General features: G+C 37.6%; 2 protein-coding genes across 7 annotated transcripts in view; one reads left to right on the forward strand and one right to left on the reverse strand.

Annotated features, from left to right (window-relative positions):
* Nucleotides 1-13,884, reverse strand: part of LOC105383678 (tau-tubulin kinase homolog Asator) — a 76,035-nt gene extending 62,151 nt beyond the window's left edge. For all 6 annotated transcript variants that reach the window (XM_048632110.1, XM_048632107.1, XM_048632109.1 and 3 more), the window contains exon 1: nucleotides 13,656-13,884. In XM_048632110.1, the coding sequence (XP_048488067.1) occupies nucleotides 13,656-13,669 (14 nt within the window). In that variant the 5' untranslated portion in view covers nucleotides 13,670-13,884. The remainder of the gene's footprint in view (nucleotides 1-13,655) is intronic.
* LOC105383677 lies at nucleotides 4,580-6,323 on the forward strand. The gene is made up of 2 exons (XM_048632112.1): nucleotides 4,580-5,390; nucleotides 5,812-6,323. The coding sequence occupies exons 1-2, from the start codon at nucleotides 4,593-4,595 to the stop codon at nucleotides 6,256-6,258; spliced, it is 1,245 nt and encodes a 414-aa protein (XP_048488069.1). The 5' UTR covers nucleotides 4,580-4,592; the 3' UTR covers nucleotides 6,259-6,323.
* Nucleotides 13,885-17,742: the final 3,858 nt, after the last annotated feature.

The raw sequence follows: 17,742 nt of genomic DNA on the forward strand, positions 1-17,742 counted from the left end.
AATTAAATATTGTTCATATATGTATAAACGCAACTAGAAGTAGAGTAGATTGTTATAAGTCAACTTGCAGTGTCATTGAAGCCAGTCTGTTTTATCAGTTAAAGAGGAATAATACCGTTATTTATATTAAGACTATCCAAGATTTACATGAAGACTTTAAAATAGTAAATGAGTAGATAGGTACGTAGTTAGTTCCTGGGTGAGGAAGGGCAAGAATAGCCTCGCTTTGCTCATTTTCAGAGATTTAAGTACCTATATAGCTATATTTTATGTTCAGCAGTGGAAGGCTGATGATGAAAATATGAATTAATCATCAATGAAGCAGTAACAGGTCAATATCCTACGTAAAACACAATATTGAGGACATGTCTCTTTTCACGTTTTTACCATGAGACAGGTGCACGCCTAGTCAGTTCAAACTAAAATAGATTTCGCTCTGTTACCCGAATGTTTGTTGTAGTCAACTCTGGACGTAGGTAGGTATTATTTTCTTCAATATTTTTCAGCTGTGTTAGTCATCATCATCACGACCCATCAAGCCCCACTGCTGGGGCACGGGACTCCATCCATTGAAGGAAGAGGGTGTTTGGCCTAGAGTACACCACGCTGGCCTAGCGGGTTGGTGGACCCCTACACAAGCAAGCTTGTGCTGAGAGAGTTGTCAGGTAAGTGGGCAACGCGACTGTCAGATGTTTTTAACATGCTCAAAAACGTATGCCCTGAAAGCTGTGAAAATGAGTCTAGTAATCGCATTCTATTTCAGGGCAAGGTCCTTCACAGATCGGTGAGCTGTTCACTCTCACCTAATGTTTACAATTTATGCCACGTGAACTCCTCATACTGAATCTATCTAGTGGTGGCTTAGGCTATTTTCAAACCTAGACCGGATCATCATCATCATCAGCCAATAATCATCCACTGCTGGACATAGGCCTCTACCAAGGAGCGCCACAACACTCGCCTAAGCAATCTCCGCAAGTCCAGCGAGCAGGAGGGCGTCCCACGCTGCGTTTGCTTGTTCAAAGTCTCGAGAACTGACCGAATGGCGCATTGGTCAATAACTATGACTGTTGTGCCGAGGGTCGCGGGCAGTGGCGGCTGCACCTTAAGTGCGCCCGTGCAACGCACTACCATTTAAAAACCTTCTAAATATGTACCTTCCTTCTTCCTATACCATACTAGACTAGGTAGGTACTAGGTACGTCTAAAGAAAACTTCACAAAAATACCAATATAACAACCGTAATACCTACCCTAAACAGAAATTACATAAATCATTCGAACGTTACGAGTTAAATTAAATCGAGCTGGCCTATTTTGATTTCTACTGCGAAAGAATTAGATCTTATTTTTGCTTGAACAAAAACGGCCTCGTGCGCTCGGAATGTCGCACGGAGCGAGCTCCTACATGTAGTATGAAACAGGATGGAAATCGCCCGGCGCGTGAGACGGAAGATGCTCAGTACAAACTGTATGCAGTTCTAGGATAAATCCGTGCGCCGCACGCGACCGGAAATTGCCGAAATCATACGAATGACGCCACGGAACTCGGGAGGCGCGGGCGGCGGCCTTGACCGGTGGCGTGACCTACGAACGATGCACTTGTCATGTCATTGTCGCAGTTTCACCTTTCGCGCGCGAATACGTAATTAATTTGTTACTCTAATTACTTATTAACTAAGAAAGAAGTAAATATTTCGTGAGTGTGTATGTGTGTGTGTGTGAGTGAAAATGAGTGCAAAATACAATATGGACTTCATAAAAAGCAATAGGACATTTCAAAATAGACTGGACATTAACCCCCTTATTCATAGAGAAGTTACAGAACGTTTTAACTAATAAACTGTTTTGTCCCTCTCTGTCAAAGAACAAATTGTTCTTTGTCGGAGAGGGACAAAACAGTTTATTAGTTAAAACGTATTGTAACTTTTCTATGAATAAGGGGGTAAATCTGCTCGGCCGCCTCGGCCTTTTCTCATCTTAAAACAGTAGTGCAAAACAAAAAATAAAACTTATACCTGAATTTTCAAAAGTGAAATGTACAATAAAAAGAAATGGTTATGTGGATGTGAGAGACTAAATGCTTTATTTTGCTTTCCGTGTGTTGTTTTCGTTTCGGCGGAGAAGCAATTTCGCGTCAAAAAAGGAACGCAGAATGGATTTAAAATATAAATAAGGTAAAATACCTATACTTATAATTTTTTTTACTTCTAATTGTAATAGGTAATCTATTTTTATTCCAAAATTTACTAAACCCATAAAGTGCACCACCGGGTATCTGAGGCACCAGCCGCCACTGGTCGCGGGTTCCATCCGCGGCCGGGGCAGATAGATATATAGAATATTCTTTATTTGTACACACACATGAAATAAACTTAAATACTAACACATATGTACAAAAATGGCGGCCTTATCGCTTAAAGCGATTTTTTCAAGACCACCTTAGGGTGGAAGGATATTTATGATCAAAGAGGGATGTTTGTTTCTCTCGGGTCTTGAATGTTGACGTAACAACAACGTGTATATCTCCAACCCGCCTGCCGTTCGTGGAGATTGACAATATCACTAGTCTTGTAATTTGATTAAAATATTTACGTTTATCACGTTCACGGACAATTGATGATTGGAAAATATTTTGATATGACACCTACAAATCCCATACATTTTATCGTTCCGCCTTGAAACGTATTGCCATATTGCACTATATTTTATTAACGTAATGTGACAGTTACGGCCATAGAAGGTATCGTCTACAAGCGGTTCGCCACATCATGCAAATCCAATAACGCGTATAGTGACATCTACGGCTACAGGCGTTACCGCCAGATATTTTCTAGGTCCGAATCCTGTGCAAAAAGGTTTGTACGTTTTCTAGACCTCGGCTTATCAATTTTACATGCCATTTACAAAAAATAAAGCTGATATACTTACTAAGAGTATACAAAGAGGGTAAATCGACAAAAACACAATTATTCTCGTTTCTCATTACACTTATATACTCGCTTTTCTATGTTCTATTTAAATAATTCTAGTAATTGAATCGAATAGTTAGGTATCCTATATGCAAATTAGTATAATGTTTATCGATTTATCATTTACTAGCTGTTCCCGCGCGCTTCGCTTCGCCTTAATAAGTTTTCCCGTGGGAATTCCGGGATAAAAAGTAGCCTATGTTATTTCCCAGGGTCTAGACCGTATGTATACCAAATTTCATTCAAATCTGTTCAGTAGTTTTGGCGTGAAAGAGTAACAGACAGACAGACAGACACAGTTACTTTCACATTTATAATATTAGTTAGGATTTACCTCGTAATTTGCCACAAAAATTACCAACCCATCAAACGTTCTACCTAACATTTGCGCGCCGTGACACTAAACTTCAGGAAGGTTATTTGTATTGGTAACGGTTACGGCTACAGGCGGTATGTCACTATAAACTTCACTTATGTGTGTGCAAAAGAACCCCCTATAACTTGCTTGTTATGACACCTAGAAACAAATGAATTAGCACAATACGACACTAAACCATATATCCTCTATTAAGACTATGGAAATGAAACGGCTATTGACGGTTCGTCCGTTCTAACCAATATAAGTTTGTCGGCCAGGGGCGCATAGTCCTGTTGCAAGGACATTTAATTACGGCTCTCGACGGATTTTCCGTGAACGTGTTAAGTTGGTAATATTCTGTTGGGATGTTAGGTAAAAATTCTTAAATATTTAAGACGGCGTCATTAGCTTGCCTTTTCCGTTTAGGACTACACATAATTTAGTGCTTTACTCACTGCAACTTTTTCATTGCTCGTGAGTGTATTTACGGGCTCTGTTTGTGTCTGTGTGTGTGTGTGTGTGTGTGTGTGTTTGTGCACTTTCCCACTGCGTTTGGCGCGATCCCAGAACCTCTGCAGACAGGCTTAGCAACCGGTAATTTATAAGTAACTACGTACTTATCTAAAGTGGCGTTTATCGAATCTATAATGAAAGCGATTTAGATTTCGTAAGTAGCTTCCTGCTAGCTACGGCCTTGACCATGGTTTTATGTAGGTAGCAAGTAGCATAGCAGGTTCATTATTCAAAAGTTTAAAGAGCCCACACCTACAGGAACTGGCAAGAGGTGAAGCAAAGAGGAACTAATGAATGGAAATGTAGGAAGATACACATGTCCCTGAAGGGCTAGCACGGGAACATTGAGACGTGACAAAAGTTTTGCATGGCGCTGTGTATTAGCCCCACTGATTAGGATTAAAAGGATGATGACATGTTTATTTCCAGTGCAAGGAAGCACCATTAGGATTAGTAGGTGACTACTGACTAGTACCAACTAGGCAAACGTAATGTAGGACGCCCTTCGGCTAGATGGGGTGACGACTTGCGAAAGGTGGGTGGAATGATTGTATGCGGAAAGCTATCTCATCCAGTGAGCATGCTTTGGAAGAGGCAGCAGGGGACTGCTATAGCCTCCTGACACCCCGCGTGCTATGAGTAGGACATTGAAAAAATATAATAACTTATGTAATCGTGTTTTTATCTCTACCAATTCCACTAAAAACCTCGCGATCAAAACAACTTTTATTGTCAGTGATCAAACACGTCATGGAGTTCGTAGGAGAAATAGAAAATCTAAGTGACATTCAGAGGAAAGCTGTGGAAAAGGCTCTCGAGAAACTAGACTTTGTAGGTGGACCAGTCACCATCGAGGCAGTCGGGAAGAAAGGAGACAACTACGTTGCCTCAGTCCTAAGAATCAAAGCAGACACGAAGGATGGAAAGCCAATCAGAATGATCGCAAAAGTCGCTCCGACCAACGAGGCCTTGCGACTGATGATTCAAGCAGAAAAGTTGTTCTCAAACGAAACTATAATGTACGAGCAAGTTTTGCCGAAATTCGATGAGCTTCAAAACGCAGCCGATGTCCCTTCACACGACCGCATACTCCGCGCCAAGTGCTATGGCACTGTCAGTGATGAGCTCAACGAACTAATATTGCTCAAAGACAAAGAATTTGAAATGCGAGACAGAATGGTTTCCCTAACAAATAATGAGGTTAAAATGGCTTTGAAACAACTCGCTCAAATACATGCTTTGTCATTCGCGCTGCAAGACAAGGAACCTGAGTTGTATAAAAAGTACGCAAACTTATTGTTTGACAAGTGGATTCAACCGCACGATGAAGAGAAGAAATCGAAAGTGTTTATGTTTGTTTCTTTCGCAGCTTTAGAGCAAATGCTCCTTGGATTCCTGAAGTCAGATAAAGACAAGAAACGCGTTCAGGGCGCTGTCAGTAATATTGGTGAAATGGCAGAAAATTTGAGAAAATCGAATGAGAATGGAAAGTACTCCGTTATTCTACAAGGAGATTGCTGGGCTAACAACATCATGTTTAAATTTCAGGTTGGTTATTTTATATATTTTTTCGTAGTTACTCGTTATTCTATGCTGTAAAATGTTAGGTAAAAGTCACCCTAATTCTTATTAATTAATTTATTTCAGTCAAAAACTTAAATTATTTATTTTTTTATTATTCCAATGCCTGAGCGTGCCATGTGTTGCTTAACCTCAGTGATCGAATGTTACGATTACTGAAGATCGCTCGACTACGGACGCTTCAAAGCTTCGGTGGTAAAAGTACGAATCGCAAAATCGTTCGGGCTTTTACTATTATTACTTAGTAAATCTTAGATTTTACCATTAAATCTTAGGATTTACCGTAATTCGGGCATTTACAGTATAATAACATAAATAACTCCACACCGATAAAAGTAGGCAAAAATTCTAATAAACATTCTTTATTTACTGGAAACTTGTTTTACAGGAGGGCAAATCGGTGGAGTGTATGATGATCGACTACCAGCTATCAAGACTGTCCTCCCCTGTCGTGGACATCCTGTATCTCATCTTCAACTGCACAGACCTAGACACGAGGAAAGACCACTACAACGACTGGCTCGACTATTACTACAAAGTACTCGACGACTCCTTATGCCACTACAATTTAAAGTCCAGTTTGGTTTACCCGCGGGACAAAATGGTTGAGGATTTGAAGCGATACGGGAGATTCTGTTTAGGGTTGTCACTAGTTCTTGCGACATTCATTTTTAGGGAGTCTGACGAAGGTTTTGACTTGACGGATATTAAGGACCAAGCTGCCTTGGAGGCAGACCCTGGTGGCCCGGGCATGATGAAGCATGGAACTCTAGAGAGAATGGCTCGGCATATCCAGGATCTGGTTGATAGTTGTATCGCTTACGGGTACTTGTGATGTTATTTTATAATTTTATTATGGGTATAGGTACTTACTTAAATATAAACTTTGATATCCCGTTGCTGTCCTGTTTTTTTGAGTAAATCCCTTATAGGTTAATCGGAGCTTTTAATAAGTTTATAATTCTTACTCTGCTATTGTACTAGTTAGTACCTACTTAAAATATAGTTAAATAAGAATATATGATTGCATATACCTCTCGGGGTCAGAAGAATAAGAATTCTATAGAAGGAGAAGAGTACCAACCTTAAATTAAAGACGAAAAGAAAATTCTGTTCCATACATTCTGATTCAGTAGGTTACTTCGAATAAATAAAGTGGCTGATTTTAAAATATATCTGCCGGCAACACAAGGTCAATGTCAATTTTTACGCTCGTTGCAAACAAGAATAGAATAATGTGTAATGATAAATTGGGGAAATTAACACTTTAGATTTATTGGGCCTACTTATTCAGTGAATAAATTTATTCATATTCATGATCACGTGAAGGTTGGTCATGGTCACACTGAAAAAGTGGAACGGATAAGAAGGGTCTTGTTTTCGTTTTGAGGTACTTACCCAAGAAAACAAAACGTAAACCTGGCACAAACTTTAAAACTTTTGACCACCGGAAGTCGTGTCTATGTCTATGGTCAGATTAAAAAGCGACCGTTGACTTCCGTTTTCCGTTTCCGGATTTTCGAAACGTTCACGATTCAAGAATTTGGAGTTGTGTTTTAGCTTGTAGTTTATATTTATCGTTTTCATTCGTTGACGCAGTTAATTCAATAGAATGAAAGGAACGAACTATGATTTTTCCTCATCTGCAAATTCATAGTTAGAAAATAATTATACTTAGGTATATTTTGGGCTACGATTGGACAAGAACTTTTACGTGTCTAGGTAAGTAATAAGTCTCGTTAAAATAAGTCGCATTATTAAAACATTAATGTATTTCAGAACTTTTACAATATACAATTTTATTTACCCATGTTTACAATAAATTGAACAATAAAACATTAATTCATTGAATGTCACACTTTTGGCTCTGCTGATGCGTCGACGACGATGTGACGTCATAGGACGCTGGCTGCCTGGACTAAATCCATTTGCCACCAGACTGAATTCTAAGAAATGAAAGTCGTGTTTTCTTAATAGGTTTAGTTCAGGTACCTACCCTTAGGGCCTCTTGCACCAACATATTAAATCTAGATTTATTGTTAAATCTCGATTTAGTGTCAAATTTTATATGTGACTGACGTTTCTTAAATTGAGATTTGACACTAAATCTAGATTTAATATGTTTCTGCAAGTGGTCCTTAATGTTTTCGCAATAATCTCCGCTATTGGTTGGCTGCGTGGAGGTGCCAAAGAGTCAGTGTTACTAACCGCATTCCTAAAGAAGTTATTTAGTCAGGTATTTGGCGTAAATTCATAGCAATAACCGATCTGGCTCATTAATAGGTAATTTTATTTAATTACTCATTAGAGCATGAAGCGGTCCAAAATTGTCACGCCCCTCTTTAAACTCTGACAGCTGATTGGCCGTGAACCCGATCGTTGATAGATTACGATGTTATGCAGAAGTGTGCCAAGCTATTAATTTTGGAAGTAGGAAGTTCAATGTCCAAATGGGTTACGATACTTACGATAAGCTGTATTGCGTGTAATCATAGGTAGGTACGGTGGCCTGCGCCTAAAAGTATACAGGCGGAGTTTTTAAAATAGCGATCTCAAGCTCACATGCTGCTCAAGCACATCCACATAAACACCACTGCTACACACATCACACACAACACGTCCCCGGATTTATAACAGATGTAGCTGGTCCCTTCATCATCAGGGATCACTATTTTAAAACTCCGCCTGTATACTTTTAGGCGCAGGCCACCGTACTTAGGTGTACGGAGAATACATATGCACGGTGCTGTAGTACTTATAGGTATTACGACGAAGTTGCTATGGAAATAAGTACAGTAAAACCCCGGAAAATACTACAAACCGAAGTTATAAAAAAAATCGTTCTTTCAAACTTTGATTGTGTTGGAGATCGAAAGAAAAATTTGTTTTATGAGGAAACTTTGTCCAGTATCCATATATTGTTTATTTTCAGGGTTCAAATAATTATATTAGTCTCATCGATATAAATACTTTGTATTCAAAGATCGGCTTACAAATACCCCTAAAATAACCATAGAGGTATTTTCAGTAGGAATCTATGCGTATCGGTGTTATGTTTGGCAGAAATCGTTCACTGAAAATACATTATGATTACAAATGACACATTTGGCATCTACACGAGTTATCCAAACTCAATGAACTGATGATAGGTCGACGTTCCTTCGACGTGGCTTTAAATAGATAAGACCTACTCCTGCTACTATTGCCCGCATTCGAAGATGTTACAAAGGGTTTGTAAAGGCCTTACAGGTAGTCACATTTGTAACTAATCAACTAATCCCACAATGTGACTTGCAATTTAAATCATTTGAATTCATTCGAATTTCACAAGTAACGGTTCGGGCGTGACGCACTAGATTCAAATTCGTCATCGTATTCTCTGTGGGGGTGTAAATACTGCACCTTGCTCTCTCGAATGGAACCTTTGTGCAAGTCCCGAAAGGTCTAAATTCCTTTCATTAAGCTTCAACCATTTCCCACCACGCTGGTCCACTTCGGGTTGGTGGGTTCACACATCGACATCGTAGGAAAATATTGCAGCTTCAATGATGATGATTATAACGTAGAGGGATCGAAGCTAGCGTGATTATGAAGAGTGTTGTTGCGCAATTTTGAATCAATGTAGCCTATGTAGTTACTAAGTATGTCCTGCACTAATGCAGTAGACTATACATTTACGGACTTCGGACATCTAAAACTCACCAGCACGACCGTTTATTTCAACATGTCAGCTCTCAACAATAGATCTGATGTTCGTTGCTACAGCTGTCTGTCTATCCTTCAACACCTATCAAGTGCAGCGCCTTGGTTGGGTAAATGAAACGACTCTTGGCATACAATCCGTAAACAGTGCCCTTAGAACAATCGGACGATAAATCGTGCGATATATCTACTTTCTTGTAGCCTGTTGTCCTACTGTTTAATATTAAATCAGAAGTTATTTCTGGTCATTGCTGTTTCTTTTACCTACGGCCGGTTTCATTACACTGATCTTTCTGTCATTTGCTTACCTAGGTGCATACTAATCATCACTTCACTGACTTTTGCCGACAAAAGCAGTCCTCAGGCCAGAGCTCACGACTTCCTCTCATAAAACAAGTGCACATATTGTTCCATTGACATGCATTTTCCTACATATTTACTTGTGTCCAGTGCCAGTCTCTTTTCACAGAGATCAGCAGGACATGTCACATAACGTTGCCCTAAGAAGCTATAGTAAGTATCCACTCTCATAAAAAGGACATTGGTCTATCAAGCAGTTTTAAGGGCGGGACGCTTTAGATGCCAGAAAGTTTATTGAAATCCAGGAAATCACCAGTGCGTCTGGTTCAAAAAGTCATTGAAGACGATCCAATGATTGTTTAAGCGCGGGATGACTTGGCATAATCGCGGGGCACACGTCCAAAAACCACTAAGAAGTCAACCACCTTCAGAATTGTGTCTGAGACCTTTGTGGAAACCCTTCTGTAATAACTATATTATTTAAGACAGATAGATAGTATACTATTTATTTATACACCCAAAAAGATTAATAAAATTAACAAGTTGTAAATTAATTAGGGTAGATATTACAAAAGGCGGTCTTATCAAATAGAGCGTTCTCTGCCAGACAACCTTTGAATGGATGGTATAAGAGATTGAACGGTGAACTCGTAAGTAGCGAGAATCTTGATCTGACCCACGATAGCTCGACATCATGTTATGCCTATAAAGCTTCGTATACTTAAATACTTCCCATTTTTGTTTAAGTAACTCTTCACACTTGTTAATTCTTCATACTTACACGTCTACTAGAAGATCTCGTTTAAACACTGAGCTTGGTCACAGAAAACCCTTTGGTTTGATACCCCACACCACAGGTTTTACTAGTACTTTGATAAGTACTGGGTATTCAATCAAATAATTTTTGAGTCTTTAATTTTATAACTCTAGAAGGGATCACATTAATTTATTCGCAATCACAGAACGGACGGGTATAAATAAATTGCAAACGTAGGTACTTCGGTACCTATAGCAACACTAACAACAACAGGTAAAAATTAAATATGAACTACAAAGCGTGGTTGAGTGGCACCTGCTAAAAATAAGAAAGCCAGTGCACCCATCAAAACTATTACAAGACAAGATCACATTGAGACTTTGATTGCTAATATTATTATGGCGGTCGAGATGTTATTAGAGAGGAGTTTTTAAGAGGTGATCGCGGATAAGAAGATAGCGTAGGACAGCCATGTAGGACACCCATCCAATATACGTTTCTCGGTAGGTAGGTAAGTAAATAGATCCCTTTACAGATTTAGGGGCTTAAGTTTAACTTGGTACTTAGCTATAATTCAAAACGATCGAGGTACGAGGTAGATTGCTGATTTATTGTCTCTACTGAACTAATTGTAGGTACATTCATAATCGATATCACCGAGTTAGTATATTCTAAGTTTTAAAACGATACGAAGCGCAGAAGAAACGATGAAAGATGCACCGCTTGCGAAATCTATGGACTATGTTATTCATTTTATTTTTGTTTCTCTGAGGGAATGCGATGTGGTAACTCTCGGAACATTGACAGTTTCTCAAATCTGCTTATTGATATTTGATAAACAATAATGTAACTTATTGGTTGATCTGCGTCTTCCAAAATATATGCCAAAGAGCTGAGGTCTAAGAAGAGACCCCTGGGGTACTCCTGCAGTGTTTTAACATTAAAGATCAGAAAATACCATAACAATTACATTGACTTAGAAGTATTTAAGCAATATTCGTAGTAGTAAAACGTTAATTGTAGGTAATTTCATTTGTTTTCAATTCAGTACGTCTGTTGTAATGGTGAGCGCAATCAAATGCTTTTAAATCATAGTTTCAAATTATAAGTAGGTAGGGACCTACAAACAAAATTCATACGACATTTGTTTTTCAATTCACCTTTGCTGTGTAATAAATAAATAAATATAAATATAAATATGTGGGGACATCTCACACACGGCCATCCGACCCCAAGCTAGGCGGAACCTGTGTTATGGGTGTCGGACAGCTGATATATCTACACAAATACATCGGCTGTCCCATTTCAAAACACAGTAACCGCCAACTTTAAAAAAAAACGGGTCTTTGATTTATATATTATTTTAGGCGATTCCGCACAAAACTGCATTGTCAGAATATCAAAAAACCGCTTAGAAACGAAAATAAAATTTCTAAAAACCTAGTAACTCCACCCTGCGAAATCAAAAATGCCACGAAAACCATTTCAAAACATAGTAAGAGCCACCAACCATTTTAAAACACAGTAAGTGAAAATGACTTACTAGGTTTTAAAATGGTCAATGGCGCTTACTAGGTTTTGAAATGGTCAGCAAAGGACAATTTTCGTCCGTTAATTTTAGTAAGTCACAAATGGCATACATTATTACTAACACTTTTTTCGAACAAAATATCAGACATTTCAGAACCTGTATCTTTGCACCAATGAGACCTAGAGAGTTGAATTAAAAGTAGAACATAAGTAAATTTTGTCTTCTTTATAAAAGCCATAGAGACCTTTCTCGTCAGAACCTTTTTACTAGCCCTATTTTGCATAAACAAAAAAAAAAACAAGTTATAAATAAGAGAAAACTGATTTTTAGATAGAAATTTAGGAAATATTGTCTAATTGAAGGCAGCCATAAATAATTTTCATGTTAGAGCCTTCTTAATATGGCTATTTAATTCATTTACATAAAACAAAAAAAAAACATAAAAATATGCCCGTATTTCAGCTATTACTTATAGTGCCGTCGTGTAAAAGTGCTGCAAAATTGGATTTATAATATGTGAAGGATCCCAAACATATAAAAAATGAAATTATTACGCAATTATTGCAATTTCAATATACTTAACTTGTCTTAAATTACACAATAATGGCTCTTACTAGGTTTTGAAATGGTCAGTGAGGGCGGTTTTAGGGTGAGAAAACCATATAAAACCTAGTAAGTGTTTTCTTTTGTGCATTACAGCAACAATTTTAGTTATATTTAAATGAAATAGTATTGTATGTAAAGCCTAGGTTCTGCCGCTTCTTTTAAGCTTACATTTGTTCAGATATCTGTCATAGTTTTACCAGGGCATTGAAATGAAGGGACAAAAATGTTTTTTGGCTCTCCTGAACATTTTGTCTCATGGCTGTTACTGTGTTTTAAAATGGGACAGCCGTCATAGATAGATACAAACTAAATATAAATATCAACACCCAAGACCCGAGTACAAATATCTGTCTTTAAACAAATATCTGCCCCAGCCGGGAATCGAACCCGGGACCTTCGGCTCAGTAGTCAGGGTCACTAACCACTACGCCATTCGGTCGTCACGCCATTCGGTCGTCTAATAAATGAGACAGAATTATGTCATGTTTAACAAAAATACGAGAGCTTAAAATTTATTAATCAACATAGCTCAGTTAGCTAGAGCGACCAAAATATTCTAAAAGGGGATGGTACGTATGAAAGTATGTAAAGATATATATATATATAAAGATAGATGGGTAGGTGAAAGCCACGATCAAAGGGACTGCCAAAACTTGTCTTATTTATCGCACAATAATAAAAAGAAATAAACGAACAAGCAAATTAATAGTTCCGTGAGTGTCTTCAAATCTTTTGGCAATAACACTGCTGAGATTCATATCTATCTTCTCTAGAATCATAAATATTAAAGCTAGCGTCTTTCTGTCTGTCTCTCAAAAATTAACGGTTAGGTTCCTGCGTTCTTACAGAAAATGTCGGTACGTACCATGGAAGTAATAAGTAGTTAAGTAAGTACCTAAAATTACTTTGATGTACAGCTAAAAAAACGAGTTTTTACAATATGATAGCAAATTCTAAGATTGTTCTTTGGCCAGTTTATATTAAAAAATCCATGTCTCAGCCTAGTGTTTTTATTCCTCAGCATTTCAAGCTTTTCCATGGCTTTCAGTTGGGTTCATTTTGATTTCTTTCTACCTATTGGGATTGTTTTGAATTTAAGCACGGAATATAGAAAATTACTCCAAATTTTAAGACTAATTATTTAGGTACAGGTACAGGTTTATTAGGTACTTAGGTGTAATTAAATGTATACAATGTGTTTAAAACCTAAATTTAGGATAGTACTAAAAGTTTAGATAATCTTGAATTCATGAATGAGTACAGCCTCTTGATTGGTTTGACCATATCATAAAGCCGTTACGTTCAAAACAAACAAACAAAAACGATACTCACTTACCCGTACAAAATCATAATTATCCTGAAACCAGCTGCTCATCCAAACTCAACACACATAAACCTATTATTAGCCAGAAAACAATTTTCACCGCCAGCCACTAAAAGTGAAAAAACTCGCTGTCCGAAAGTTTGCAAAACACACGGCTCTCGAAATACGAAAGTTATTTTTAAAATGGCCGCTCGATTCAAGATGGCGTCGGATCGCCGCGTGTGCACCGCGCTCGGTCGACGCTCATCTGTAACTGAAATTAAAACGTGTGTATGACTCCCAAATGTTATTCGGGATTCGGGAAATATAAAATTACCAGCTGTTATTGTGCTCGGTCGGTCGGGAAGCGAAGTTGGGATGCAGTTTTGTGGGATACAAAGATGTGCAGATACTTAGTTAGCTACCTAAATACACTGGCATGGCATTTGATGACCCTGAAATGATGATGTCAAGAAGATGTAGCGGGTTTCAGAATTCTTACTGAATTCAAAATCAGGTGTAAAATTTTATGAATCTTATATTATTAATACTAGTAGTCTACTACTACTTCCATGGCCTTAACTATGTAGTTAGTAGTTATAGCTATGTTATACCTACATACCTACTGAAAAAAATGGATTCATCCATAGGTCCATTACCCTGGAAGGACAAGTATAAGTACCTATCTTAAATATTCAAGTTAGCAAATTTTAGTTACTTAGGTACAAGGAATACCTACCTTACAACAATAACTTACTTACAAAAACTTATTCATCATACTTATCCTACCCATCCCGTGATCTCCCAAGTTCCGTAGAATACAGGTATACCTATAGGAAGCTGTATATACCTACACAATTATAAAGTCTTTTCCCAGAGCGTTTCATTGTTTATTTCGAGTCAGTTTATTGTGTTTTCACCTCGGCCGCGTTCGTCACTCCATTTTCGCATTATGAGGAAATCTTTGGGCGGTTTCCTGGCAGTGTGACGACGACGCCCAGATTATTTAGGGAGATGTTTCTAGGTAGGTAGGTACATGGAACATAGATTAGATTCATAAATCTAGTACTTATACCTAGTTAGAAAGGACAGAATACATAGATAGGGCTACAAATGGAAGCACTAGAGGTACCTTAACAAAACAATTACCTAAATTATTAAATGATCTACATTTTACATGCTACTTCTTGATTAAATTACAATTATTAATGCCTAACTAAAACTAACTAATATAAAATTAAAATTAAACTAAAAAGAAAATGCTGGCCAGATCGCTGCCACTGTCGGGTAGGGTACCCAAGACGCTGGCCGCGTTACCCCGCTGTATAGCGATGCTTAGCCTTTGTGCGAGGTAAGAGCCTAGGGTCCCTGGAGACTTCTATTAGTCTGCTGCTGATGTCTTTAAAAAGCTGACGTGCCTCCGGTCCCCACGGCCCTAGGGTTTCGACTCCGAAAGGCACAAACATGTACCCCTCTCCTAGGGATGCATATTTGCGGCCTTTCATGATCTACCTACTGAAATAAGGAATGAAACAAATAAGGCAAGATTCTCAAGATTGTTAAAAAAACATTTGTTAAGTCTAAAATCTAGATACCTATTGTCTGATGTTTAAACAAGTATCAAGTTAAATTTATTGTTAAGCACTAAGTTTCTTAAAAAAATAGAATATAATATAATTAGTTTATTAAGAGTGAAGTCTGAATCCATTGTGGGTCATTATTATTTGTACTGTGTTTTTATGTTTACTTAATAAATACATTGAAACTGATTGAAACAAACAACCTACTTATTGTAAACTACACTCATGGGCAATGAAATGAAAAAAGGTAATATTAATAAGTAGGTAATTTGATTTAAAAAAAAATTAAATCTTTGAAAAAATTGGGTTTGTTTGTTCAAGGAATTTTGTGAGTGGAACTGTTTCTTTGCCCGTGAGTGTATAACAGTGGCAGGAAATGCGTGTTAGGAGACCTTCCTATAAATAAAGTCAAGTCAATACTTACCTTACTTTCCAATTGCACTTTTAAAAGCGACTGTATCGGGAGGGTTACTCTATATTGACGAAAAACAAAGGAAGGAGAGCTGTCGTGCAATCGCCACGTTTAATACTATAATTATATATAATATATATATACTATAATTATAGAATAATTATAGAAGATAGAGTCGTGGCTCGCGCAGCAGCCCTCCGAAACTTCGTTACTTTTTTTTAAATTTATTTATTTACACTTTATTGCATACATACTTAAAAAAAACGTAGGTACACAGACAAAATACAAATTAAGAAGAATTTAGTAAGTACACAAAGGCGGGCTTATTGCCAAAAACAATTTCTGCCAGCCAAGCCTTGGTTGGTGGAGAACTAAGGTAAATTTACGAAACTCTTTTATACAAATACGTTATTCGTTCTTCTTCGATATAGAGTGACCCCCGATCCTTTTCTGCGCAGGAGTCGGTCATATCTTGAGTATCTGTGACGTAACGTGAGTGTGTCCATTGCACTAGACGACACGGCGTACTGCATCGTGTGATTCGTCTGGCATTGAGAACATTCACAGCATGTCTTTACCTTCCTCGCTTCATTCCATGTTTATTGCACCTACAACAGCTGAAGATGTCTTTAAAGGGTGAATTTCCCGCGGCCAAAATTTGCGTGGCATCAATGAAATCGGTACTAAAAAACAAAGTTCTAATTTTCTAATATTTTTTTCCGGTTATGTGGAATAGTAATCTATATGAAGCACTAAATATTTTATCAATAGGATTAATGGATACTTTACAAAAAAATATTAAACCTCCAAATCTTTCATTGCCGTGTTTGTCCCCAGGTCATCTCGTTTTGTATTATTCTTCACTGATGAAAAAATATTGAGTGTTTAGATTTAAACTTAGTTTCATTTGATACATTAATAGTTAAAGTATTGTTACGAAATACATTTATTCAAATAAATAAAGAATATAACGAACGGTAAGTGAAAATTCATGTGTCCCAGAACTACATTTCATCGCCGTGACCTAAACATGATCAAGGATATTGTTTTATCTATGAACTTGGGTCCCCCCCTCGGTGCGCTAATCGTTTTTTACAAGTGTTGCCTAACTACTCGACGTGGAAAGAGGTACACAGGTGTCCACGTTTTCGCGCTATAGTGAAAATTATATTTGTTTTTGGTCACTGGACATTTTTTCTTTCATCGCCGTGGATAGATAATAACTTCTATAAAATTAAGTTTGTCTTCTTGAGTAAGCATTCAAAAGAAAGCATTTTGAAAATATTCATCTTATAAAGTGTTTGTTTCTTCGAATAGTAAATACATTTTTTGTTATTTATATTTAATGGCTTGATTTTCATCGCCATGCTTTCATTTCCGTGGTTTCCGTGGCCAAAATTTGCTATGGCAATGAAAAAAAAGTCACGGCAATGAAAAAAATTTCATCGCCATGTCTTGTAAAATAATATGTATTCATTGCCGTGGCCTGGTTATTCATTTCCGTGGCCAGGTTATTCATTTCCGTGACATATGTTTTCATCGCCATGGTGTGTACGATTAGGCAAATAAAAATATATTTACCATCTTTTGTAATACAGTTAATAATGCCGATCACTGAAATTACCTACAGGACTTGTCAAATTACCTTTTTTTGCAGTTCGATAAAACGGGCGCGTATCGCGATGTATAAAAACTAAATGTATAATTTATCATTAATAACAATCACAAAATAAGTATTATTATCGTCACAGGACTAAGGTTACCGACATAGCTGTCAAAATATGCAAGCTTACTCAAGTAGCCGGTAGTAGCTGGATTAGGAAGGCTGAGGACCGAGTGTTGTGGCGCTCCTTGGGAGAGACATATGTCCAGCAGTGGATGATTATAGGCTGATGATGATAAAATACATTTCATATTATTATATCAATTAAAATATACTTTCATTTAGCATAGAGCACATAAAATATTCTATCATATCACGTAATCTGTGTAAAATCCATCAACATCCACAACACCATTAAAACCCCTAGCACCAAAACCTTAAGATAGGTGCGATAACAAGGAAAGCGAGGAGGAGCGGTTAAGTGCACATGCTGCGCCCCACTTCGCTGTTGACGAACATGTGCAA

The sequence above is a fragment of the Plutella xylostella genome, chromosome 30, assembly GCF_932276165.1.
Source record: "Plutella xylostella chromosome 30, ilPluXylo3.1, whole genome shotgun sequence".
NCBI classification, from domain to species: Eukaryota; Metazoa; Arthropoda; class Insecta; order Lepidoptera; family Plutellidae; genus Plutella; species Plutella xylostella.

Coding starts and splice junctions, on each gene's coding strand:
- LOC105383677 (XM_048632112.1), top strand. CDS start 4,593: ATGGAGTTCGTAGGAGAAATAGAAAATCTAAGTGACATTCAGAGGAAA. Junction 5,391..5,811: donor ACATCATGTTTAAATTTCAG/GTTGGTTATTTT, acceptor CTTGTTTTACAG/GAGGGCAAATCGGTGGAGTG.